Source organism: Myzus persicae, unplaced genomic scaffold (genome assembly GCF_001856785.1).
Source record: "Myzus persicae strain clone G006 unplaced genomic scaffold, MPER_G0061.0, whole genome shotgun sequence".
Taxonomy (NCBI): domain Eukaryota; kingdom Metazoa; phylum Arthropoda; class Insecta; order Hemiptera; family Aphididae; genus Myzus; species Myzus persicae.
The window spans coordinates 688328-708317 of NW_019100691.1; the positions used below are offsets into that span (position 1 = coordinate 688328).

At 35.2% G+C, this 19990-nt stretch overlaps 1 protein-coding gene across 3 annotated transcripts in view; it reads right to left on the reverse strand.

Moving 5' to 3' along the window:
• Nucleotides 1-1390: 1390 nt before the first annotated feature.
• The window catches only part of LOC111041448 (putative RNA exonuclease pqe-1), a 140812-nt gene continuing 122212 nt past the window's right edge, over nt 1391-19990 (reverse strand). For all 3 annotated transcript variants that reach the window (XM_022325737.1, XM_022325724.1, XM_022325733.1), the window contains 6 exons: nt 14139-15107; nt 12986-13158; nt 10693-12781; nt 5429-5595; nt 4481-4695; nt 1391-2242 (listed from right to left, as the gene is read on the reverse strand). In XM_022325737.1, the coding sequence (XP_022181429.1) occupies nt 1599-2242; nt 4481-4695; nt 5429-5595; nt 10693-12781; nt 12986-13158; nt 14139-15107 (4257 nt within the window). In that variant the 3' untranslated portion in view covers nt 1391-1598. The remainder of the gene's footprint in view (nt 2243-4480; nt 4696-5428; nt 5596-10692; nt 12782-12985; nt 13159-14138; nt 15108-19990) is intronic.

A 19990-nucleotide genomic window follows, 5' to 3' on the forward strand; every position in this document is an offset into this window, starting at 1 on the left:
ATTTTCCAAATATTTAAAGTCGTTTTGAGCTGTATAACTGACATTTTCAGTTTTTCGTCCTGTAAATGTCAATAAAAATTTAATCGTTGTCAAAAAGCTTGTCAATTAAATAGAAGGTTGCTGATATGTTGTTATAACTGCAGTTGAAAAATACCAAAAATAAATAGGCACAATTTTTTTTTAAAAAATGGTAGGTATATAACCAAATATTATAGGATAACTACACACACTCACAAATAATCAGATTACCTGAAATGTTATTAATTCAATTTTATTAAATGGATTATTACCATTCTGAAGTTGAAAAATGAAAACATAATACATAAACCAAGCGATTGGTTCAGACACAATTTGGAATTTGAATTTTCTAAGAATATTTCCACCTACCAATACACATACTATACACAAGTCACGTGACGCATGGTATTTAAAATCAAATTACCGGTTTAAAATATAAGTTCAAATAAGAAGAAGTAGCTAAAAACTATAGGTTAGACCTACTGGCTACTATACACAAGTCTACTAGGACAAACATAAAATCATTGATGCAATAGACTAATACAAAAATACAAGTTACAGCTATTAGAAACAGAAAAAAATTTTATTTATAAACTATGTACAACTGCTGTTCTTTAATTAATTTATATATAATTAAAATTACTTAATTATAACTATATAAACATGAATATATGATTTAGAAAATTATACATAGAGATTTTGTTTTTTTTTAAAATTACATACAAAATTGAATATTTATAATTGTGTATAAGCACACGCACAAACATTTTATGTTATATTATATTTAACTATTTTATGCATAATTTTGTTTTGCAGATGATTAAACACACCAAAATAAAGTATAGAACACCTATCTAAAAAACATCACAATACACCAAAAAAAGAATGTTTAATATGATAAATATGTATGTATTATTAAATTGTATACATAAGAAACAAAATGAGCTAAGAATAGTAATATTACAAGCGAATATGTCGCGTTTTAAATTCATTTAAATTGCTTGAAAAGATATAATAAAATAATAATGATAGTAATGATAAAATAATTGGATAATAAAATTGCACATAATATACATATTAGCACAAAAAAAAAAAAAAAAAATACCAAACAAAACAGCTGTTAAAAAAAAGTAAATATTATATTTTTATACATAATAATATTAAACATTAATTAAAAACTTAATGTGAACATTAACAAAGACGTATACTAAAATCATTTAGAATAACAAAATGAAAATTTTTTTAATAATACTAAACACGTCCGATGGTTCGGTTAATGTGTCCAATTTTAAAAACTAACCAACCAAAACATAAATTGTCAACCTTTTTTTAAACTTGTTCAAAATGCATTAAAAGAAATAAAAAAAAACACTTGGGTAACTTATTTAAGTACAAAAAGAAATGTTGCTTAAACATAGAGTTGAAAAATATGTCAAATGGCAATTCCTAAATTTAGTAGTAAAAAAAAAAAAAATAATAATAATAATAAAAACAACAACATAACACGGTAACTCGTCCTGTGTGTGCACGGCCGCCTACTGATGATGATGATGATGATGACGACGACAAAGACGACGACGTCAACTCACTGTGTACACGTTGACGCCCAACAGCTGTTTGAGTTTGCGGTCGTAACGGACTAAGAGTATTTGTTCGCCGCCGGATGCCGATGACGATAAGGAGGAGTCGGCGGAGGTAGTAATTGCGGTAGTGGTAGAAGTAGCGGAGGCAGTGGAGATTGTGGTCGTTGAGGAAGTGGATATGGAGGTGGAGGCAGATGTGGACGACATGGAGGGAGAGCCTTCCTTCGTGGCTGCAGAGTCGCTGTCGTCTGTGGACGGACGTTCGGCGGCACTGGACTTGTCGACTACGGCGGAGACTGGCACCACGACTGGTTGTCGGCCCAGCGATTTCCGCAGCACCGCGCGCTCGCTAAATCGGTCCGCCGGCACGGCCGTCACGGCGTTCTCGTCGTCCAACAGTTTGGCGAGCGCTTCGACAGTCTTCACGGACAGTGCCGTCGAAACGTCCGAGAACAGCACCCAATCGTCGTCGTCGACGCCGGCCTTGCGGTCGTCAGCACTTCCGTCGGGGGGCAGCTTGTAAACTTCCGGTAGCGCGTGATCGGCGAACTCGAACTCGAACGACGGGCCATCGTCGACCGGTGTCGGTGATGGGACGGGCGGCAGACTCCACAGCAGCTGGTCTACGTCCTCTGGTTCATCTATAAAACACACGCCACGTGGGCACAGGTACAAAATTAGTTAAACGCTATGTAACCGCGGTTAGGTAAGGTTACGTGCCGGTGGCGGCTCGTGAGTTTTTTTTCCAGTGAAGGAGTGCACACGTCCGAAAAATTGTAATCAATATTTAACATACATGACAATATAATAGATTGTATTAGACAATTGTTTACGAACATTGTCAGCTGATGGTCGGTATATAATGAACGAGTGAGAGTATAAATAAATTATAATGCCAACGGGCGACGACGACGTCGAAAATAATTCGCTGAAAACAATTTAATTGGTTATGTGCACATTAATTCTATTATAACACGAGTTGCGTGTTTTGACTTGTTTTAATTTTAACACTGTACAAATGTGCACAGCGACTGTGTGCACTACTGCACTATACTACGATACCGTTCCGGCGAGGACAACCGCCAGGTTGTTTCTTTTATTCTGAATTTTAATAGTTTTTTAATATATCACAACAGACACTCGGTTGTATTATTATGATTTATTTTTTTTATTTTTTTCGAGTTTGGATGGATAGTGCACGTGCACTTGTGCACATATTATACTACACGAGCCGCCATTCGTTACGTCAGGGCAGCGAATAAAGGTGGTGGGCGAGGCTCAATGAAATACTACAATTCATGAGGACCGCGCCAAATCAGCAGCAGTGTTATTTAAAGTTTTAGTCGTACGTAAACGAGTATAAACATGGACAATTCGAGTCCAGCAGAACCAATTAAGTGTTGTTAATTGTTGGCTTTAATATTACAGTTACTTTACTATCATATCATAAAACCTTAAGGTGAGAATATTATCTAGAGCATGTTTAAACGAAGGAGCATTAATTGTAGATATTTAAAATATTAAAGTGAGTTACGGCCATATTAATATTGTGTAATAATTTGCATACGCATACGAGTAAGCGAGTTTTTCTTTCCGCGTCACAATAAGGTTCTGTCAATAAGTCACAAAACTGATAAAAACATGGATATTCTTATAACGCGAGACACAATAATACCTTTCATGTTTTTGAAGAAAACCCGGTCACCTAATATATAATTCTAAATACTTGTAGAGCGCTACATTAAAAAAAACTAAAATGAAATTGTTTACTGTAATTTTATGCTTTATCATATTAGCTGTCTGGGACGTTTAGGTTTTATTTTTAAAAGGCTACCATTACTTTAGTTTCAAAATACACCGGAAGCAGTATATTAATCTGACAATGTTGTGAACTGTATAAATAAACGATAAACATGTAATATCGAAAACATAGCTTTAAGTTGAGCGGAGTAGTGAAGCAGACAGGAGATGCAGTCACCCATTTATATTATATAAACTTTAAATGTTTATAAATGCACCTATAGGTATAAATAATAATATAATACACTGTTCATTATTTAGAAATCAATATTTCTAGAAAATGATGTTTCAGAATTTGAAATTCAAATTATAGGTGTATTAAAATAGTATTTGACCTACTTTTTTTTTTATTGACTGATTCATCTACGACGCCCGGAGAATAGCTTTTTCAACTAACGGAAAAAACTCATTAAAGTTCATAGACTTAAGAGGAATCAGATTTTAAAAATTTAAAACTTTGACAAGTACCTATAGCGCGCGTACAAAGTGTAATATTTAGAAATAAAAACAACTGTTTCACACTACATTCACCACCTTTCCTGTCTCAGAAGCGTAGTATTATGAGAACGTCCCATACACAAGTTTGTGTTTACGTCTTTCACACGTGGAACGTCGTAACAATAAACATATTACGTAGTTTTAATTTTTATCATAAATATAGTTAGAAAGAATCTTTTAGATAAAACATTTTATGACAAATTATTGTAAACTGGTTGATGCTGCGTTCTATACGCGTGGAATAAATAAAACAGATTGGTGTGGCCATGCTCTTAGATTTTGAAGTGCATAATCGGTTGGGGAATTATTTTCTTACACAAATAGGATTTTTTTTTGTTTTTTTTTCACATTTAAGGCCACGTCACTATCTTATGTGTGTTAAAGTATCACACACAGAATGTATTGCATTTAAAACCGAATGTACAGGATAATAATATATTATGTATAAGGTTGGTCAGCTGTTTTCCCTGTTTACATTCATATGGGAGGATATGGGCCATATAGCTATGATGTAGGTAAGTAAATATAATATAGATGGGCCAACCGTGGTTAGGTCAGGTTGTATACAATATAATACTTACGGGTCAGAGTGGAGTCGTCGAAATTCCACATGGACGCGCTGCCGTAGCCTTGAACGTCGTTGACATGATGTTCCAGTAGCATTCTGGTCTGCTTGTCAGTGGCCAAAGACAGTGGTGACTGTCCCGAGTACGTGGCCAAATGCGGGTCGGCACCATAACTGAGTAACAGACGCACCAGGTGCACGTCGCCATTTTCTACAGCTTCGTGTAGGGGCCTGAAAAATTGAAAAGTTTAGAAACAAATGACACATTTTGAGTATTAAACCTAAACCTGAAACAGAAGCGGATGTGAGAGCAGCATATTTTCACATACACCACCATCTCTACAATTTCACTAAACGCCTATAATCTATTTGCAATATGAATATTATATAATATTAGGTTAATTATTACACAATTAATTAAATAATATAGCAAATACAGTAATATCGAGTTAAAATTCGGTTCAAGTTTGGATTTTTAAGTAGTTGTTAACAAAAGCAATTGAACGAACGCAATAAAAGTTTATATTAGCAAAGTACATTAAGTAGTAATAGTGTATGCGTATACTGCACAAAGTGTATATAAAATATACATATACGATAGGTGTTGAATGTTTATAAATACATTTTTTTGACTGGTTGATAAATTATTTTAAAAATTAACATTTTGGAGTGTTTATAGTTTATTTAAAGTATTTGTTTTGTGAAATATTTAATTGGATATTGGAGCAGGGTTAATTGACGTTGATCATACTGCGGGACCGAATCCCAAAAGGTTTAAATCGATTTCACGATATTTTTCGTTTCGTGCAGCAGATATTTAGCTAGTAGGTTAGGTAGCTAACCTGTTATACCAATAACAAATAGCTTTACGCATTATAGCGTCGATAACAAAATATACTTTATTAATGATTGTAAATAACCTAACCTACATGTAATATAGGTAATATATTATATAGGTACTGACCGTATGCCTCCTTGAGCGCTGGCACTGACATCTGCCCCGAACAGAAGCAACAACTTGGCTATGTGGTAATGGCCTTGCGAACACGCTTCGTGCAACGGCGTGTAGCCTGCGTTGTCAGCCACCGATGGAGCGTACTCTAGTTTTTCCATGCAATAACCCACAACGTCCTTTAAACAGAAAACACACAAAAAAATTAAGACCGTGTCATGAAGCACACCTTGAATCGAACCCGAGCGAAATGGGTCGATTAGTATAAATTAATAATAACAATTGCAAGGATATATTTGTTTATAAGGCCCCATCGTGCAGTGTGTCTAGAAAGTTTGTAAACGCTTGTTACATATATAATGTATATTATATCTTGCACGGTTCGTACGTAAATATAACAAGTTTCTAAACTTTCTAGACACACGGCGCATACACGCACACGACGATTATTTCGAAGTTTTTTTTATTTTTCCTTATATCTATAACTTTGAACGACTTATACCTCCTAATAATAACAATAACAGCCATCCCCGTTGTATATAATGCGGTCCGCGATCGCGATGTATTTTACGTATATATAAATACGTATTATACTTATATAATATCTACCGCTCGTATATACGGCCACAAGTGAGGCGTCAATGCAAAATACAATGTATTATATATGAATTATGAGAGCCGATCGATCGTTCGTCGAGTACTCAAATGCGTAATAATGACATGGCACGCGAGTTGAAAAGTTATAACAAAAATTCAAACACAATTTTTATATGCAGATACTAGCTATGAATTATGGTTAAGTATACGCACATTTGAGGTACAGCAGAATAAACATTGGCTGCTCTATAAGCCCGAACCATATACCTTAATGTAATGCTAGTAACCTAAACTTTAAGTAATTCGTAAATAAACGATACATTTTGTAAAAAATATTTGAACTGTTCATTTTTAAATTACATACATCTGAATATCTGCGATGTGTTGTACAAGTACAAAAAAAGTAGCGTCCCCGACCACTGTTATAAAATGGAAAAGGAAAAAAGTTCACGAGCGAAGCGAAGAGCTCTATACACCTATTTGCGGAAAGGCTTTTAGTGAAGTTATTTTGTATCCCATGTAAAAATCAGATGCCACCACATTTTACTGTCAATTTTGCGGCCTGTGGTGGAAAAGTTTGGCAACCCCATTATACAGCTGAAAAGCCAACCCACCGCCGAGTTGAATTAACTTTAATTCACGTTCGTTTAGAGTTTATTTCCGGTAATGTTTTCCCCGTGATCAAGACATATATCATGAGTGGTAATAAGTAATGACGACGGACGTGAATACGCTGGAGGATGGTTGGACGCGACTTGTTGGGGCAAAAATGTAGTTATTAAAAAAATTATTCCACAGAGTCGACAGCATACACTGTTACGATTAATATAATGATGCCGTATTATGATCATACCACCGGAACAATGATGTATAAATGGGTACGCGCGCGTTTTTGTCGTATTTATATTTTATCGTGAGCACTCGTCGCGCACCACCGCGGCCGACGATCGTAGTGAAACGTGTCATAACTCATAATATATAATAATATTATATCGGAAAAGTTGTGGTGCGCTCGTCCCAAGGGCAGACGCGAGCGAGATGCGCGTGTGCATTGTCATATATGTTATTGTAATCGTCGTGTTATTATAAAAGCGTGTCGCGCGAAAATCGTTTCTGGGCGAGTGGGCGACAGGGGAGGGAGAGAGGTTTGCACCATCACGAGGTCGTGTATGCACACGTCATCATTGGAACTATCGAACTTTGCACAACGTGAGTGTGTGTGTGTGTGTGTGTGTGGGCTCCCGACGGTTTTATTTTTTTTTTTTACAATAAACTAATTCTGATAAAAAAAAATCATAAAAATTAAAATTAAAAATGAAGTAAAAATATGAGCATTCTATGTACAGAGTGATTCACCAAGCATGCTTAATGCTTACCATTAGAAATCATCCAAATTTTTAGAATTTTAGTAAGTATTTCAAATAGTAGTCAAGATTGTATCATACCATTTTAAACTTTTTTTTTAAAATTAAAAGCAAATTTTTATTGCATACTGAAAATTATTGTTGAGCAAATGGATGTCTTTGAAAATATTGATACATCAAAATCACAATTCTAGCCAGTAGTTTCTGAGCTATTAATGTGTTAATGATAATGGTTTTACAAAATATAAAATACATGTTGTATTAAATATACTCTGACAAATTTACAAATATTAACGCCTTAGTGCACAAAATAAAATAATTCGGAAGTGCTACTCATTAGAATTTCGGTTAAAATACAACCGATTTGCAATTTCAAAGACGTCATCATTTACAGGGATATAAAAAGGGCGGTTTTCATTTGAAACAAAAAAAACAAGTTGGTATCGTCATAGGGACGTTCCTATTATTCAAGTTTTTAACAGCTTAAAAAATAACCAAGTATTTGAAAATATGATCTTTAAGTAAGTAAACTCACAAATTCCAAAAAATCAGGAATTTAAATAAATAAACTATTGAATGAAAAAAATAGGGGTGAGTATGCCCGGTGAATCACCCTGTATATTTATTTATTTACGAGAGATATATTGCGTTGCAGCTATTCCACAGCGCGTGGTGCCGTGGTGTACGAGTAAATAATAAATAATATTATTATATTAGCTAACGAGACGAGTTGGCGGTGGAGGGGAGTGGAGAGCGTTACAACCGTATATAATAACGGTATCTCCTCTTCCTCCCACTGCAATGTATAAATATTATAATATATATAATGTGCTTGCCCCGGAGACTGTTACGTCGAGTGTCGTTCGGCTTCGGTTTTTCTATCACTTTTTTTTTTGTTTACACGCGATGTAAATAATGCGAATAACTTGCGCGGTGCTCGGCAGTAATATAATACAATTTAATTAAGCGCATCAAGTTCTAAACAATGTTATCGAAAAATTGCGGTCGGCAAGCTACAATATTAAATTGTAATATTAGTCTTTCAGCACCGTGTTGCTACAGTCAATAACAGTATATCGAGACACCACTGTTGATTTGCAAACACGAATGATATAATACATTTTAATCGCGCGTAGATCACTATAATAGTAATATTATAAAAATCTATTAATTAATTAATTAATTAATCTGAGTAGTCTGACTACCTAATAATATGTGTGATCACAATGTAACGAAAATCTTTTTGGCGCGAGATAAAATTATTTATAACAAAGAAAATTCTAGTGTGAAAATTATTAAAATCATTTTTTTCTTTTTAGTAATAGATACTAATACTATGCGCACAATGGGGGCAAATCATTTGGTTAACCTGTACTACTATAATACTATAATTATATAATATTATAATAATTTTATTGAAACTTTTTCGAAAATTAGTATTTTCTTATTATATTAAATCTTATCGAATTGATTAATTTGTGATAATTTGTGATAATTTGTGATATCACAAGCTATGTTAATTACTAATATTGTAACGTTATTCTATCACATCTTTCAATATTTATATATAAGTCATACTATTCTCGATTTTTTTTTTGCAAACTGTGGGCAGAGATTTGTTTAACAAATATGTAACATACATTGTAATGTTTAAGATCACAATCTTGACAATTTGAGACACTTAATAGTTTTTGAGATTTGATGTGGGATTGAGGATCCATCAAGTAATTTTAGGGAAAGATTTTAGGATAACGACTCATCAGGTTAAGTTCGTCTTAACGACCAGGATTGTGCGTATCAAAATACAACAGTTTTCAACATTTCGTACACTTCAACCGAACCGACACAGAAAAATAACCAAGTGGGTAGGTATAGTTTTTGTTTATCTCGGCATTACTACTTTCTAATATTGAAGTGTATGACCACACGAACAAACGGTTTGCGTTTTCACTATTCACGTGTACAGCTGTTGTGACAACAATAATCGGCGATGGAACGAAAAAACGTCAACGATATTTCGATTGGTAAACCGCCATACCAAAATAATATATATTATTATTATTATATACTTGCGGTATACCTACCACCCGATTGCTACGGAAAAACGAAAAGAAAATCACGTAAGCATATTAAGCTGCAATGGACGGGACGAGGGAGTTGTTGGGCGATAAATCATCGTTGTTGCGGTCGACGACGTGATCGATTCGTTACGATTCCCCCTTCTCCTCTCCCGCCCATCATGCAAACCCGCAAATCGGACATAAATCACGTACAATAATACAAATGTACCAATACATATATAATAATAATAATAATGATAAAACAAGACCAATATACAACGGTGGCGTTCCGACCGAGTGCATAATATTATTATTATTATTATTATTGTTGTTGTTGTTATAATATCATCATCGCGTTATGTTATATTTTACGAACGAATACACACGCTATACCTACCCCGTTCTATTTATATTCGCGTATTATATTATAGTATATTATTATCCTTATATTTCCGCTATATTCGGCGGGTCGACACCAGCGACGCAATTTTCGCCCGACCATTGCGCAGTACAATTTGAAATCGACCTCTTCCTCCAGCAACCACCCAGTAAGCCCGGCGTTCTAAACGATAATAACACACACACACACACACACATTCTAAAACTAATGTAAACGCGAAATGCGATAGATAATAACTCCTTTCTATGCCCAGCAGGACTTACACGTCATAACAATAATATTTCGGATGAGAACAAATTTAAAGCGATGGGGGGATAGGTATCAAGAGTGAGGCACGTTAAACGCACTGAACAATTTTATCGTAAATAAACGGTGAGCGGACGCCTGTTTTTAGGAGTGAGGAGCGAGTGACGAAATTATTTTGTTTCTAATAATTAGTGTGCAATGAGATTGGTTTGTGCGCCACTGGTCCAAACCAACAAAAATAACATTTCCAAAATTCTTTATGTGAACTTGTGCGATTTTTTTAGCATTTATGCGCTGATCATTCTACTCGAAATCAAAATTATACGGGTTGGATAAATGTACAAAATCAATGACAACTTGGGAAAATATGTGAAATTAAAAAATCGTATAGGGGCTATAGACTAAATGTCGCATAAATTCTGAAATCAAACACAATTAAAAAATTCACACATGAATACAATATAAAATAAAACATTTCCCAATTATGTCTAAGCTTATTTTATCTCCGCGACTCCGTCCATAAGTCAATAGTCAACTTTATTTATATAATCCTTGCCCCCCACTCCCTTAACACAGCCTGTGATAATAAACAAATTGAAAAAAACTCACATTGACACCTAGTCGGGCAGCTCGGTGGAGTACTGTCTCGCCGTGTCCTTTGTTCACTATCCACCCTTTGATTTCAGCGTGGATCTCAGACACGTAACGCGGAGCGCTTGGTGGAACGGGTGTGGTGGTGGCAGGAGCGGTGGTTACCACGGTAGCAGGTTTCTTGTCAGACACTGGTTCCTTCTTCTTCTTTTTCTTTATGTAGTCAAACCCCGACCGAAACTTTTTGCGCATCATTTTCCGTTTGAAGAGCACGCGAGCCGGTGGTTTTACACCCTTAATGTCTTCTTCACCTGCGTGCACCTCTTCCTCTTCCTCGTCATCATCTTCTTCGTCAAGGTGAGAGGCGGTGACCTCTTCGGCGGCACACCCCTTTTTCATCACCTCATCCTCACGCTGACGTCTTTTCCGCAAATTTCGTTGCATCAACTTTTCAGCTGACACGATCTTCTCCCGCTTCATCAAACGCCGTCCCTTGAACATAACGTCCCGGCGCCCGAACATATGGCCCCCCAACCGTTTAGGCTTGTTCTTGCCGGCTAATACGCCAAGTCCACCACCCACTTGTGATGACTGGCAAGCTGCTAACTTGGCAGCTTTGGACTCCTTGATCGGCTTTGAAGGCGGTGGAATGTTCATGATGGAGGTCAACGACACCTGGTCGGCAGCCACAGCTCCGGCGGTCGGCGGTGACACTACTGATATGAGTTTGGACGGAAGGCGCAACGACCGCTTGAACTTGTAAAGCTCGTCTTTCCAGTCCTCCGTGGTCGAAACGATGGTGGGGGCATGTGCAGACTTCTCACCGAGCGACTTTTTTCGCCGCCTCTTAGGAATGATTTTGATTTTGGCGTTGGCCTTCTTCTTGGAGGAAGCCTGTTGCGGTTCCTGCTTAGCCTGCAGTGGTCTGTTCCGAGACCTCAACCGCATCCTGATCGTTTCGTTGTCTTTCTCTTTGGCTTTTTTGACAACAGTAATCACCTGTGTGGCACCGACCGCGGCAGCAACCACTGTTGGAGCAGGGCTCGGCGATGGTGATGCACACTTCCGTCTTCTTTTTACTGGTATCTTGACGGTCTCGAAATGTGCAAACGCGTCGTCTAATAACTCGTCAAAAGCGAACGAATAGTCTTTCAGTGAATTCTTTCGTCTTAGCGACTGCCTAGGATTAAACTTTCCGGCTACTTCGATAGCTGCCGCGGCGGCGGCAGCAGATCTCCTAGACGTGTTTTCTGTATTTTTTGTCAGATTTTCTTTTTCCACCACTACTTTTTTCCGGGGGGTGGCTTCAGTTTTTTTACTCTCCTTCTTGTTGAAATCTTTTTTGTTGCCATGGTCTGGTTGTTGTTGATCTTTCTTGAGATCAAGTTTTTCTTCTTTCTTCAGTCCTTTCTTCTCTTCTTTTGCTACCGCTGCCAGCTCTTTCTTTTCTAATTTTTGAAGTTGTTCTTTCTTAACTGTGTCCTTATCTTTCTTTTCTGCCTTTTTAAGTTCTTTCTTTTCCTCCTTCTTCGATTCTTTTTTCAGCTCTTTCATTTTTAGCTCCTTTTTATGTTCTTTCTTTATTTTCTTGACTTTGGCAATCAATGGCTTTAAGAGTCGCTTTTTCTTTGGTTTAATTTTAACTGATTTTTCCTCGTGATCTTCTTTGTCTTTAGTGTCGTCCACTGTCTTTTCTGGATCCTCAATCTTTGTTTTATTTTCTTTGTCCATATCCAAAGGTTCTGCGTCTTTCTGCAAAATTTCTTCACAAATAACTTTTTCTGAAAGAGACTTTTCCGATTTCACTTCATCGGCTAATTTTGATGTATTTCGAACATCTGATGGTTTATTGTCTTTGTCGGTTTCGGTAATAGGTTCAACTTTTATTCGTTTTGTGTACTTTCTCTTGGGGGGCAGTGGTTGCAATTCTTTCACCGATTTCCTTTTGACTGGCGTTTTGACTTTTTTCTTTTCTTGGGTTTCGGCTAATTGTACCACAAATGAATTGCACGTGTTCGTCCAAAAGTCCTCGTCGTCTTCATCTTTTTCGGTTTCTTCCTTATTTAATAAACTCAGATCTGGTTCTTTGATGGGCGATGGTTCTCGTCTATAATAACAATTCAAACAGTTATATAACATATATAATATAAATACTAAGAAGTAATTGTGTGCAAAGTTTCGGTAATCAGATATTTGTACATTATAAACAAACTCTGAAAGTACTTGAAATATAATCAACGATGTCACAAATCAAACAATAATGTATAGACACGGAAATTTATGTAAATATATATTTCTGTAAGAACCTTACTTGATATCGAGCTTGAGATCTACAACCGCTTCAGTTTGTGTGAGCGGAGTCGGTTCTTGTTTTGCTTGAGGTGCGCCGTTATTTGATGGCAAAAATGGGTGAGGTGATATGGCCGTGGCAGCTGCCATCGGGCTGCTCATCCTCGTTGCACTAGATGACCCTTCTGCAGATATCTATACACAAAAAATATAAAGAAAAGGCCACATAAATACGATTGCATGTCATTCATCAATAAGCGCATGGCGATTACCAGCCGTAACACAAAAAAAAACAGAAAATATGGAATAAAAAAAGTTGATAGTAATATGGAATTTTTCAGACACAAATTTAAGTTTTAATGTTATACTTAGTCAATCGAGACCTTAATATCTATATCGTGACTAATGAAAGTCTTGACGAATCTATTCTAACACGGAAAATGATTTATTATTACAAATTTATCAAGGTTTGATGATACTATAAGCTATATTATCGCGTACGCGAACGCAATAATTGTTATAGAAGCAGTCATATTATAGTGAACGTTGGTATCTAAATATTTTCGCGATCACGAATAGAACGTTTATTTATTGAAACTCAAATAAACATTTTTTATTTTGATCTCAATATAAATGAAACTTGGACAACGAGATTTTTTGATAAGTCAATCTTTATTAGACTACTTATCTATAAGACACTCATTAATTAAATTAAGCCGTTATTCCTTATTGATAAAATGGTATGACGCATACTAAAAAGGTAATTTTATCTAGTGCGATTCAAAACGATTTCCTAAGGATATTTTCTACATTAATTGTAATGACGGACACACTAATGAAGAAACTAAAATATTTCCACAGTATCCAATTAAACTATTTATTTAGCCGAATAAGATAAAAGTGAGATCACATTTAACTCTGGCGATATTTGTAATTTTTGACAATATAATGATAGTAACACATAATTAATTGTTTAACGATCCACAATTCAATGTTATCAGTATTTTTTATTTAGAATAAAATATAATTTGGAATATTATGCACGTAAATGATATGAATTTATTTTTATTTTTATTTATTAAATTTTTTGTGGGTTCTTATACGATGGGACAAAGCGCAAGTTCAACGAACGGAAAATATTAAGACAATACCGAACAAGATCGATGAAGGCATACCTGTTTCCTCTCGGCTTTGGTCCGGATCCTCGGAGCATTGCAGTACGCCCTGTCCATGTAGTAGTCGATCTTCTTGGGGAACGGCGTTACGGCCGTGCGCTCAGCCATGTAATAGTCAGTTTTCTTGAGAGGTGTGGTCGAAGGTTCCTTCCGGATGGGCGTCGAAAACACCATGGCCGGCGTGGACGGCGCCTCGGCGATGTGCGGCCGGCTGCTCTGGTCGCGCGCCTCGATGTTCTGTTTGAGTATCTCCAACACGCGCTTGTCGGCCTGCGCGGGAACTTGTTGCGGAGGCGGCGGCGGCAGTGGCGGCGGAGGCTGCTGCTGCTGGTGCTGCATTGCGGTTGGCGGAATTGGATGCTGCAAACGCTGGTGGTGATACTGGTGCAGCGGATGAGGATGATGGTTCTTGGCCGAAGTGTACGAGTTAAACTTCTGTTCGATCTGCCTGTCTATGGCCGCCCGCCAAGCTTCGTCGGCTGACGACAGCGGTGGCACTTGATGGTTGCTGTTGTGTGGGTGGTGGTGTGTGCGCACTACCGGCGGCAGTGGAGTCGTCGGGGCGGCTGCCACTGATGGTAACGGTTGCTGCGGCGCAGACTGCACTACGACCACGGACGGCGGCGGCGGTAGCGGCGTCGGCGGCGGAAGGGAAAGCGAAATCTGAGCAGCGAACTGATGATGGTTGTAGGCGGCGGTGGCAGCGTTGTTGTGCTGTTGGTGCTGCTGGCCACCGACGACTACAACTGCGGTCTGCGGAGGCGCCGCCGTGGCCGACACCGGTAGAGACCTGTTGAAGTCCGGTTTGAAGTTCACTTTGGGTATATCGTGCCCGAATGGATTCAATCGGTCGTCGGTTGAGTCGGCCGACCGACACACTGTTTTCACAGACAGGTCCAACGGAGACTCGCGCTTCGTAGGCTCGAACCGCAACTTGGCCGTTTTGTTTTCTTGGCCCAATTTCACCGGCTGCGAAAAAAAAGACAAGGCGATATTATTATAAATGTTTCTATACTAGAAATTCATATACCGTTTGATTTCGAACAATGATATTAAAAAATAACTTGAAATTAATTTCGTATAATAATCGCGACTCAAGTATATTTTCTATACGAACATTATAATGTATTACAGCAGTAAAAATAATAAAGAGTATTATAAGTTAATCATAAAGTTAACTTTGTTTTTGTCTACTTCACATGTTATTTTGATATGAAGTAATTGTTCAAATACATATTTTGTATAAAAGTGATAGATGTTACATGTGTTTCATGGCTTTACAGCGGATAATATAAGCCATATTATATACTATCTATTATGATTCAATAATTATAATTTTAAAATTTACTAATATAAATCAAATATATTTTTTTTAATTGATCGTAAGCCCGGAAACTATGGCCATTAGTTATTTGTAGGTTTTTGTTGCAAGTTGCAATCGACGCCTTAGTCCACTTGGCCACTACGTCTCCTCAAAATTATATCATTACATAATATCGAATAGGTAAATAAATGTAATTAATTGTTGAATGTGCACTAGCAGTAAAGGTTAAAAAAAGTAAGCCTTTTTCACATTATGAACAACACAGTATTATTCATTCGAGTAACTACAGAAAAATGTATAAAGGTACAGAGGTACTATACATGTATTATTATTCGTTACAAGGAATACAGATGAGTAATTTCTGATAAAATCAAAGTTCAACAAAACATTAGTATGGTATTGACTAATAAGAAATACAACGTTTTGACGTTAAAATATACTAACTTTATAAAGGCACCTCAAACATCTTTGGCACAAATTTAAAAAACGTTGAGTGTTATTGGTTAATGTATTGAGTGATACCGAAAAGTTTAAATACATGTAAAATTTGGAATAGACGTCACACGAATATTAAAAAAGTCAACAGAAAGCGGCATCTCCTCCGAGTAGGCACCTATTTGTATTAAAGTATTATAATAAATATCAAACTTAATTTATAAGTATAATTATAATATGTGAGTATAACATCGGTTTTGATACTCCAAGGGAGAATTACAATTGAAAAACCCGTGAATCGTTAAATTATTTATTTGTTTTATTATCGATATTATATTTTAGTAAAAATGAAAAATTCAAACAACAAAATACCAACATATGGGATGATATGATATTCTAGAATTTCTTGCGAAGACGGATTATCGGCAATCGAAACATACGAAATGATTATGTTATTTTTTTTATAGCTACAAGTGATAATGAAACAAAAAACTGAATAATGTATATTTAATATCGCCGTCATGCAAAATGTGATCATATGAAAATTATTATGATTTTATTTTGTAATACCCGATTCACAATTGTTTTGTTATTTTCATGATTTGTGTATGTCTAGACCACAGCAAAGTTTCCAACGGGCAAAAAGGAAAACAAAACAAAATTATGATAATTTTTACTAGATCTATCTTTATATGACGGCGACGATATATGTAGTACTCTTCAACAGTTTTACCTTTATGGTCGGAAAACATATTATAGATATTAGATAGTAGGTAATTCAGCCGCAGAAGTTATCCCAAAAATGATTATATTTTCAAACTTAGTAATGCGATAGTCTTTTACATGGAAGATCGTTCATAAAACATCTATACAAAATGGATTTAGATCCTGATTGCCTAGTTTTACAGTATACCCTAGTTGTAGGTATGTGTTACAAGTGAATAAATAATAATATATACTTCTATTGGAATAATAATAAATCTACAAAACATAGACTACATATTTTATTGCTAATTAATATTAAAACGTTAAAAATGAATAAAATGTATGTTTATATTTTAACAATATTAATTCGACTAGTTTATGTATACATCTGTTTGAATAAAATATTTGAGGGTGTTAGCTAACCATTGAAACTAAATTTAAAATTACTAGTAGTTTAATTTTATGTTACTGATCCAGCGAACTATACGTATTATATTTATAGTATTAGCACAACTAATTAATTCGGAATAGTGGGAGGGGCTGGGGAAATGTACGTGGTTATATAACAATTTTATAACTGTCTAAAACACAACCTAAAAGGGTATATTAATATTATACAAAATAATTTCAAGTGGAAAAAATATATGTTTCATACGTGTACATTGTATTAGTGAGTTAATTTTACCGCATCGAAAAGGATCCCCGAATATTCGCTAGTTTAATTGAATATTATATTATTATTATTATACAACCTTTGAAAACCATCGAGAAACTGAACGGGGAGGGAGTAGTCGCCTTTTGAAAGTGGTCGTTATAATTATAAATGTAAAACACCCTTTACATAATAGAATACTATAGTAATATTTCACCGATATTCAGAATTATATTATTATATAAATAACCGCATAGCGTGTTTTTGATCAACCAACGTCACCTCAGACGCGTACCACACACAATATTATAATATGTACTACACAAATACACAAAAGGCGCCATAAATAAACACGTAATAAATTTTCGTTTACCGAGTGGAGATTCGCATTGATTTGGGATCAAAAAAATTACAGAACGTATTTTTTTATTTTAACAGTGGTGGTGATGGTAGAGCGGAGGCAAGGCGCTCATTCAAACGATCAAAGTCTACGCTGTAATTGTGCGGTCAGCGTCTAGCGCGTGGCGGGAATATAATTTTTTTCTCGCCTCATCCAAGGTTAGGTTGGGTGTAGGTGGGACGTGTAAAAAAAATTCATTGGATAAACTTCGACCTAATCTCAAATTACGACATCAATAAATATTATTATACCAGCTCATTCATTGTTTCCAAGCGCGATTGACCTATAGTACACTTAAAACGGTCGTCGGTCGGGCCTCGGACCAACCCCGCGCGTGAGCAAATATGAAACATTTACAATAATGGTACATCCTAAAATAAGATAAATCAGTTAGTATCCAATAATTTTAATGTCAGTAATTTAAAGAAAAAAAGGACAATATTTAAATTTTCGTAGAACATTGCATGGAAGAGTATTTACAATGCGAATAAATAAACCAGGACTGAGAAAAACAATTGCTCTTGAATTTTAAACATTTTTAAGGTTTCTGCATTCGTGAGAATAAATACATACATCAATACATCACAATGCCGTTGTATTAAAATACAAAAAAAAACAAATATAAATATTTATTATTCATTTTCAAAAATCATTTAAAATATATCGGCATTCCTGCCACGATGCTTATATTATATAAGACTTATTATAAGATGCTTATAATAATAAGCAACTGTCAGTTGGAAATTAAACAAGAATAACAATAACACGGCATCACATATGATTAATTATCAAAAATGTATCATTAACCGCTATTCCACAAATTTGTACGCAACACAATGACACATCGGTAGATGGGAGAATGGGCCAATTTCAGTACTTGTAATTTGAATCTAGGAAAAAAAATCCTCGGAATAAAAACCCCCGGAAAATAAATCCACAGGAAAAAAAATCCCCCAAGATATACCTAACTGTTCTAAAATAATAATAATAATATACGATAATTTAAAAAAAATATAAAATTTGAATGATAACTATTATAATATTATCTTGATCACACAGCTAGATTACGCAAAAATTAAAAATAATTATGATAATAATGAACAAATCACATTGCGTATAAAATAAAAATAATATCTATTTACCTATATAATAAAAAGGTAATCAGTCCTCTTGAGTATGTTATTACTCACAGAGTCACAGCCGTCAAAAATGTCCCAAAGTAAATTTTGCAAACCTTACAAAGCAAACTTTGGGGATTTTTTTTCCGAATACCTGTAATTTACACTATACCAATAGGTACACTTAAGTTAAATCTGAGACTAAAATATAAAAAAAACCGACATGTAATTTGAGCCACATCTGAATATTAATGTAGACAATCTGCACCAAGACAGAAAATAAATGGCATAATATATTATCTGCACGTGATAAGGCATTATTACAAATAGGTAGCGTACTTTTTTTTTTAGTTTATGTACATTTCAATAATTTTCTTGAAATGTATTTATTAAAATAATAAAATTAACTTGATTGATGAATAATTTAAAAAAAAATAAATATTAGTTTTTAAAAAAAGAAGGGCAAGAGAGTTCCACTCGGATACAATAGCATGTGTCTTGACTCTTGAGGAATCGTTGTAATAGATGTGTTAAATTTGAATTCAATAATACAAACACTCAGAATTGGCCACACCCACCTTACACATTCCCACTTAATGAAGAAGGAAGACCCCCCAGTTTGCACATGCTGCGGAACACTCCTTACTGTGAAACACATCTTAACCGAATGCAAAGTATATGACAAAGAAAGAAGGCTGTATCAAATATCCAACCACCTCGCCGAAGCTCTCAACCAGGACCCCAGCAATATACACAAGATCATACAATTTCTCAAACAAACGAATCTCATAAACAAACTGTAAATTGTAAATAATTAACCTCTTTCCTAATTATTACTACTCTGTCTTGTTTTAAATATTAAATTACTTTATATACCTTTTAAATATTAATGTAATATGTAAATATACTTAAAGATAATATTGTACTGTTACATTCAATGGCCATAGACGCCGCGGATAGTTATTTAATAAAAAAAAAAAAAAAATACAAACACATTGCATATGAAAAACGGTTCGGAACGAAGACCGTTTTTTCAGACTATAAGTTACTTAGTATGTTTTATGATATTATTGCTGTTTAAGTAATTTATTTTACTATTAGACAATAGTAATCAAGTATAATGAATAAATTATTTCCGAAGAAAACAGCATTTGAAAAACTTATTGTGTGTATAGTAAACTTTAAATGTTTGAAGTTACCACGAATAGCTATGTATCA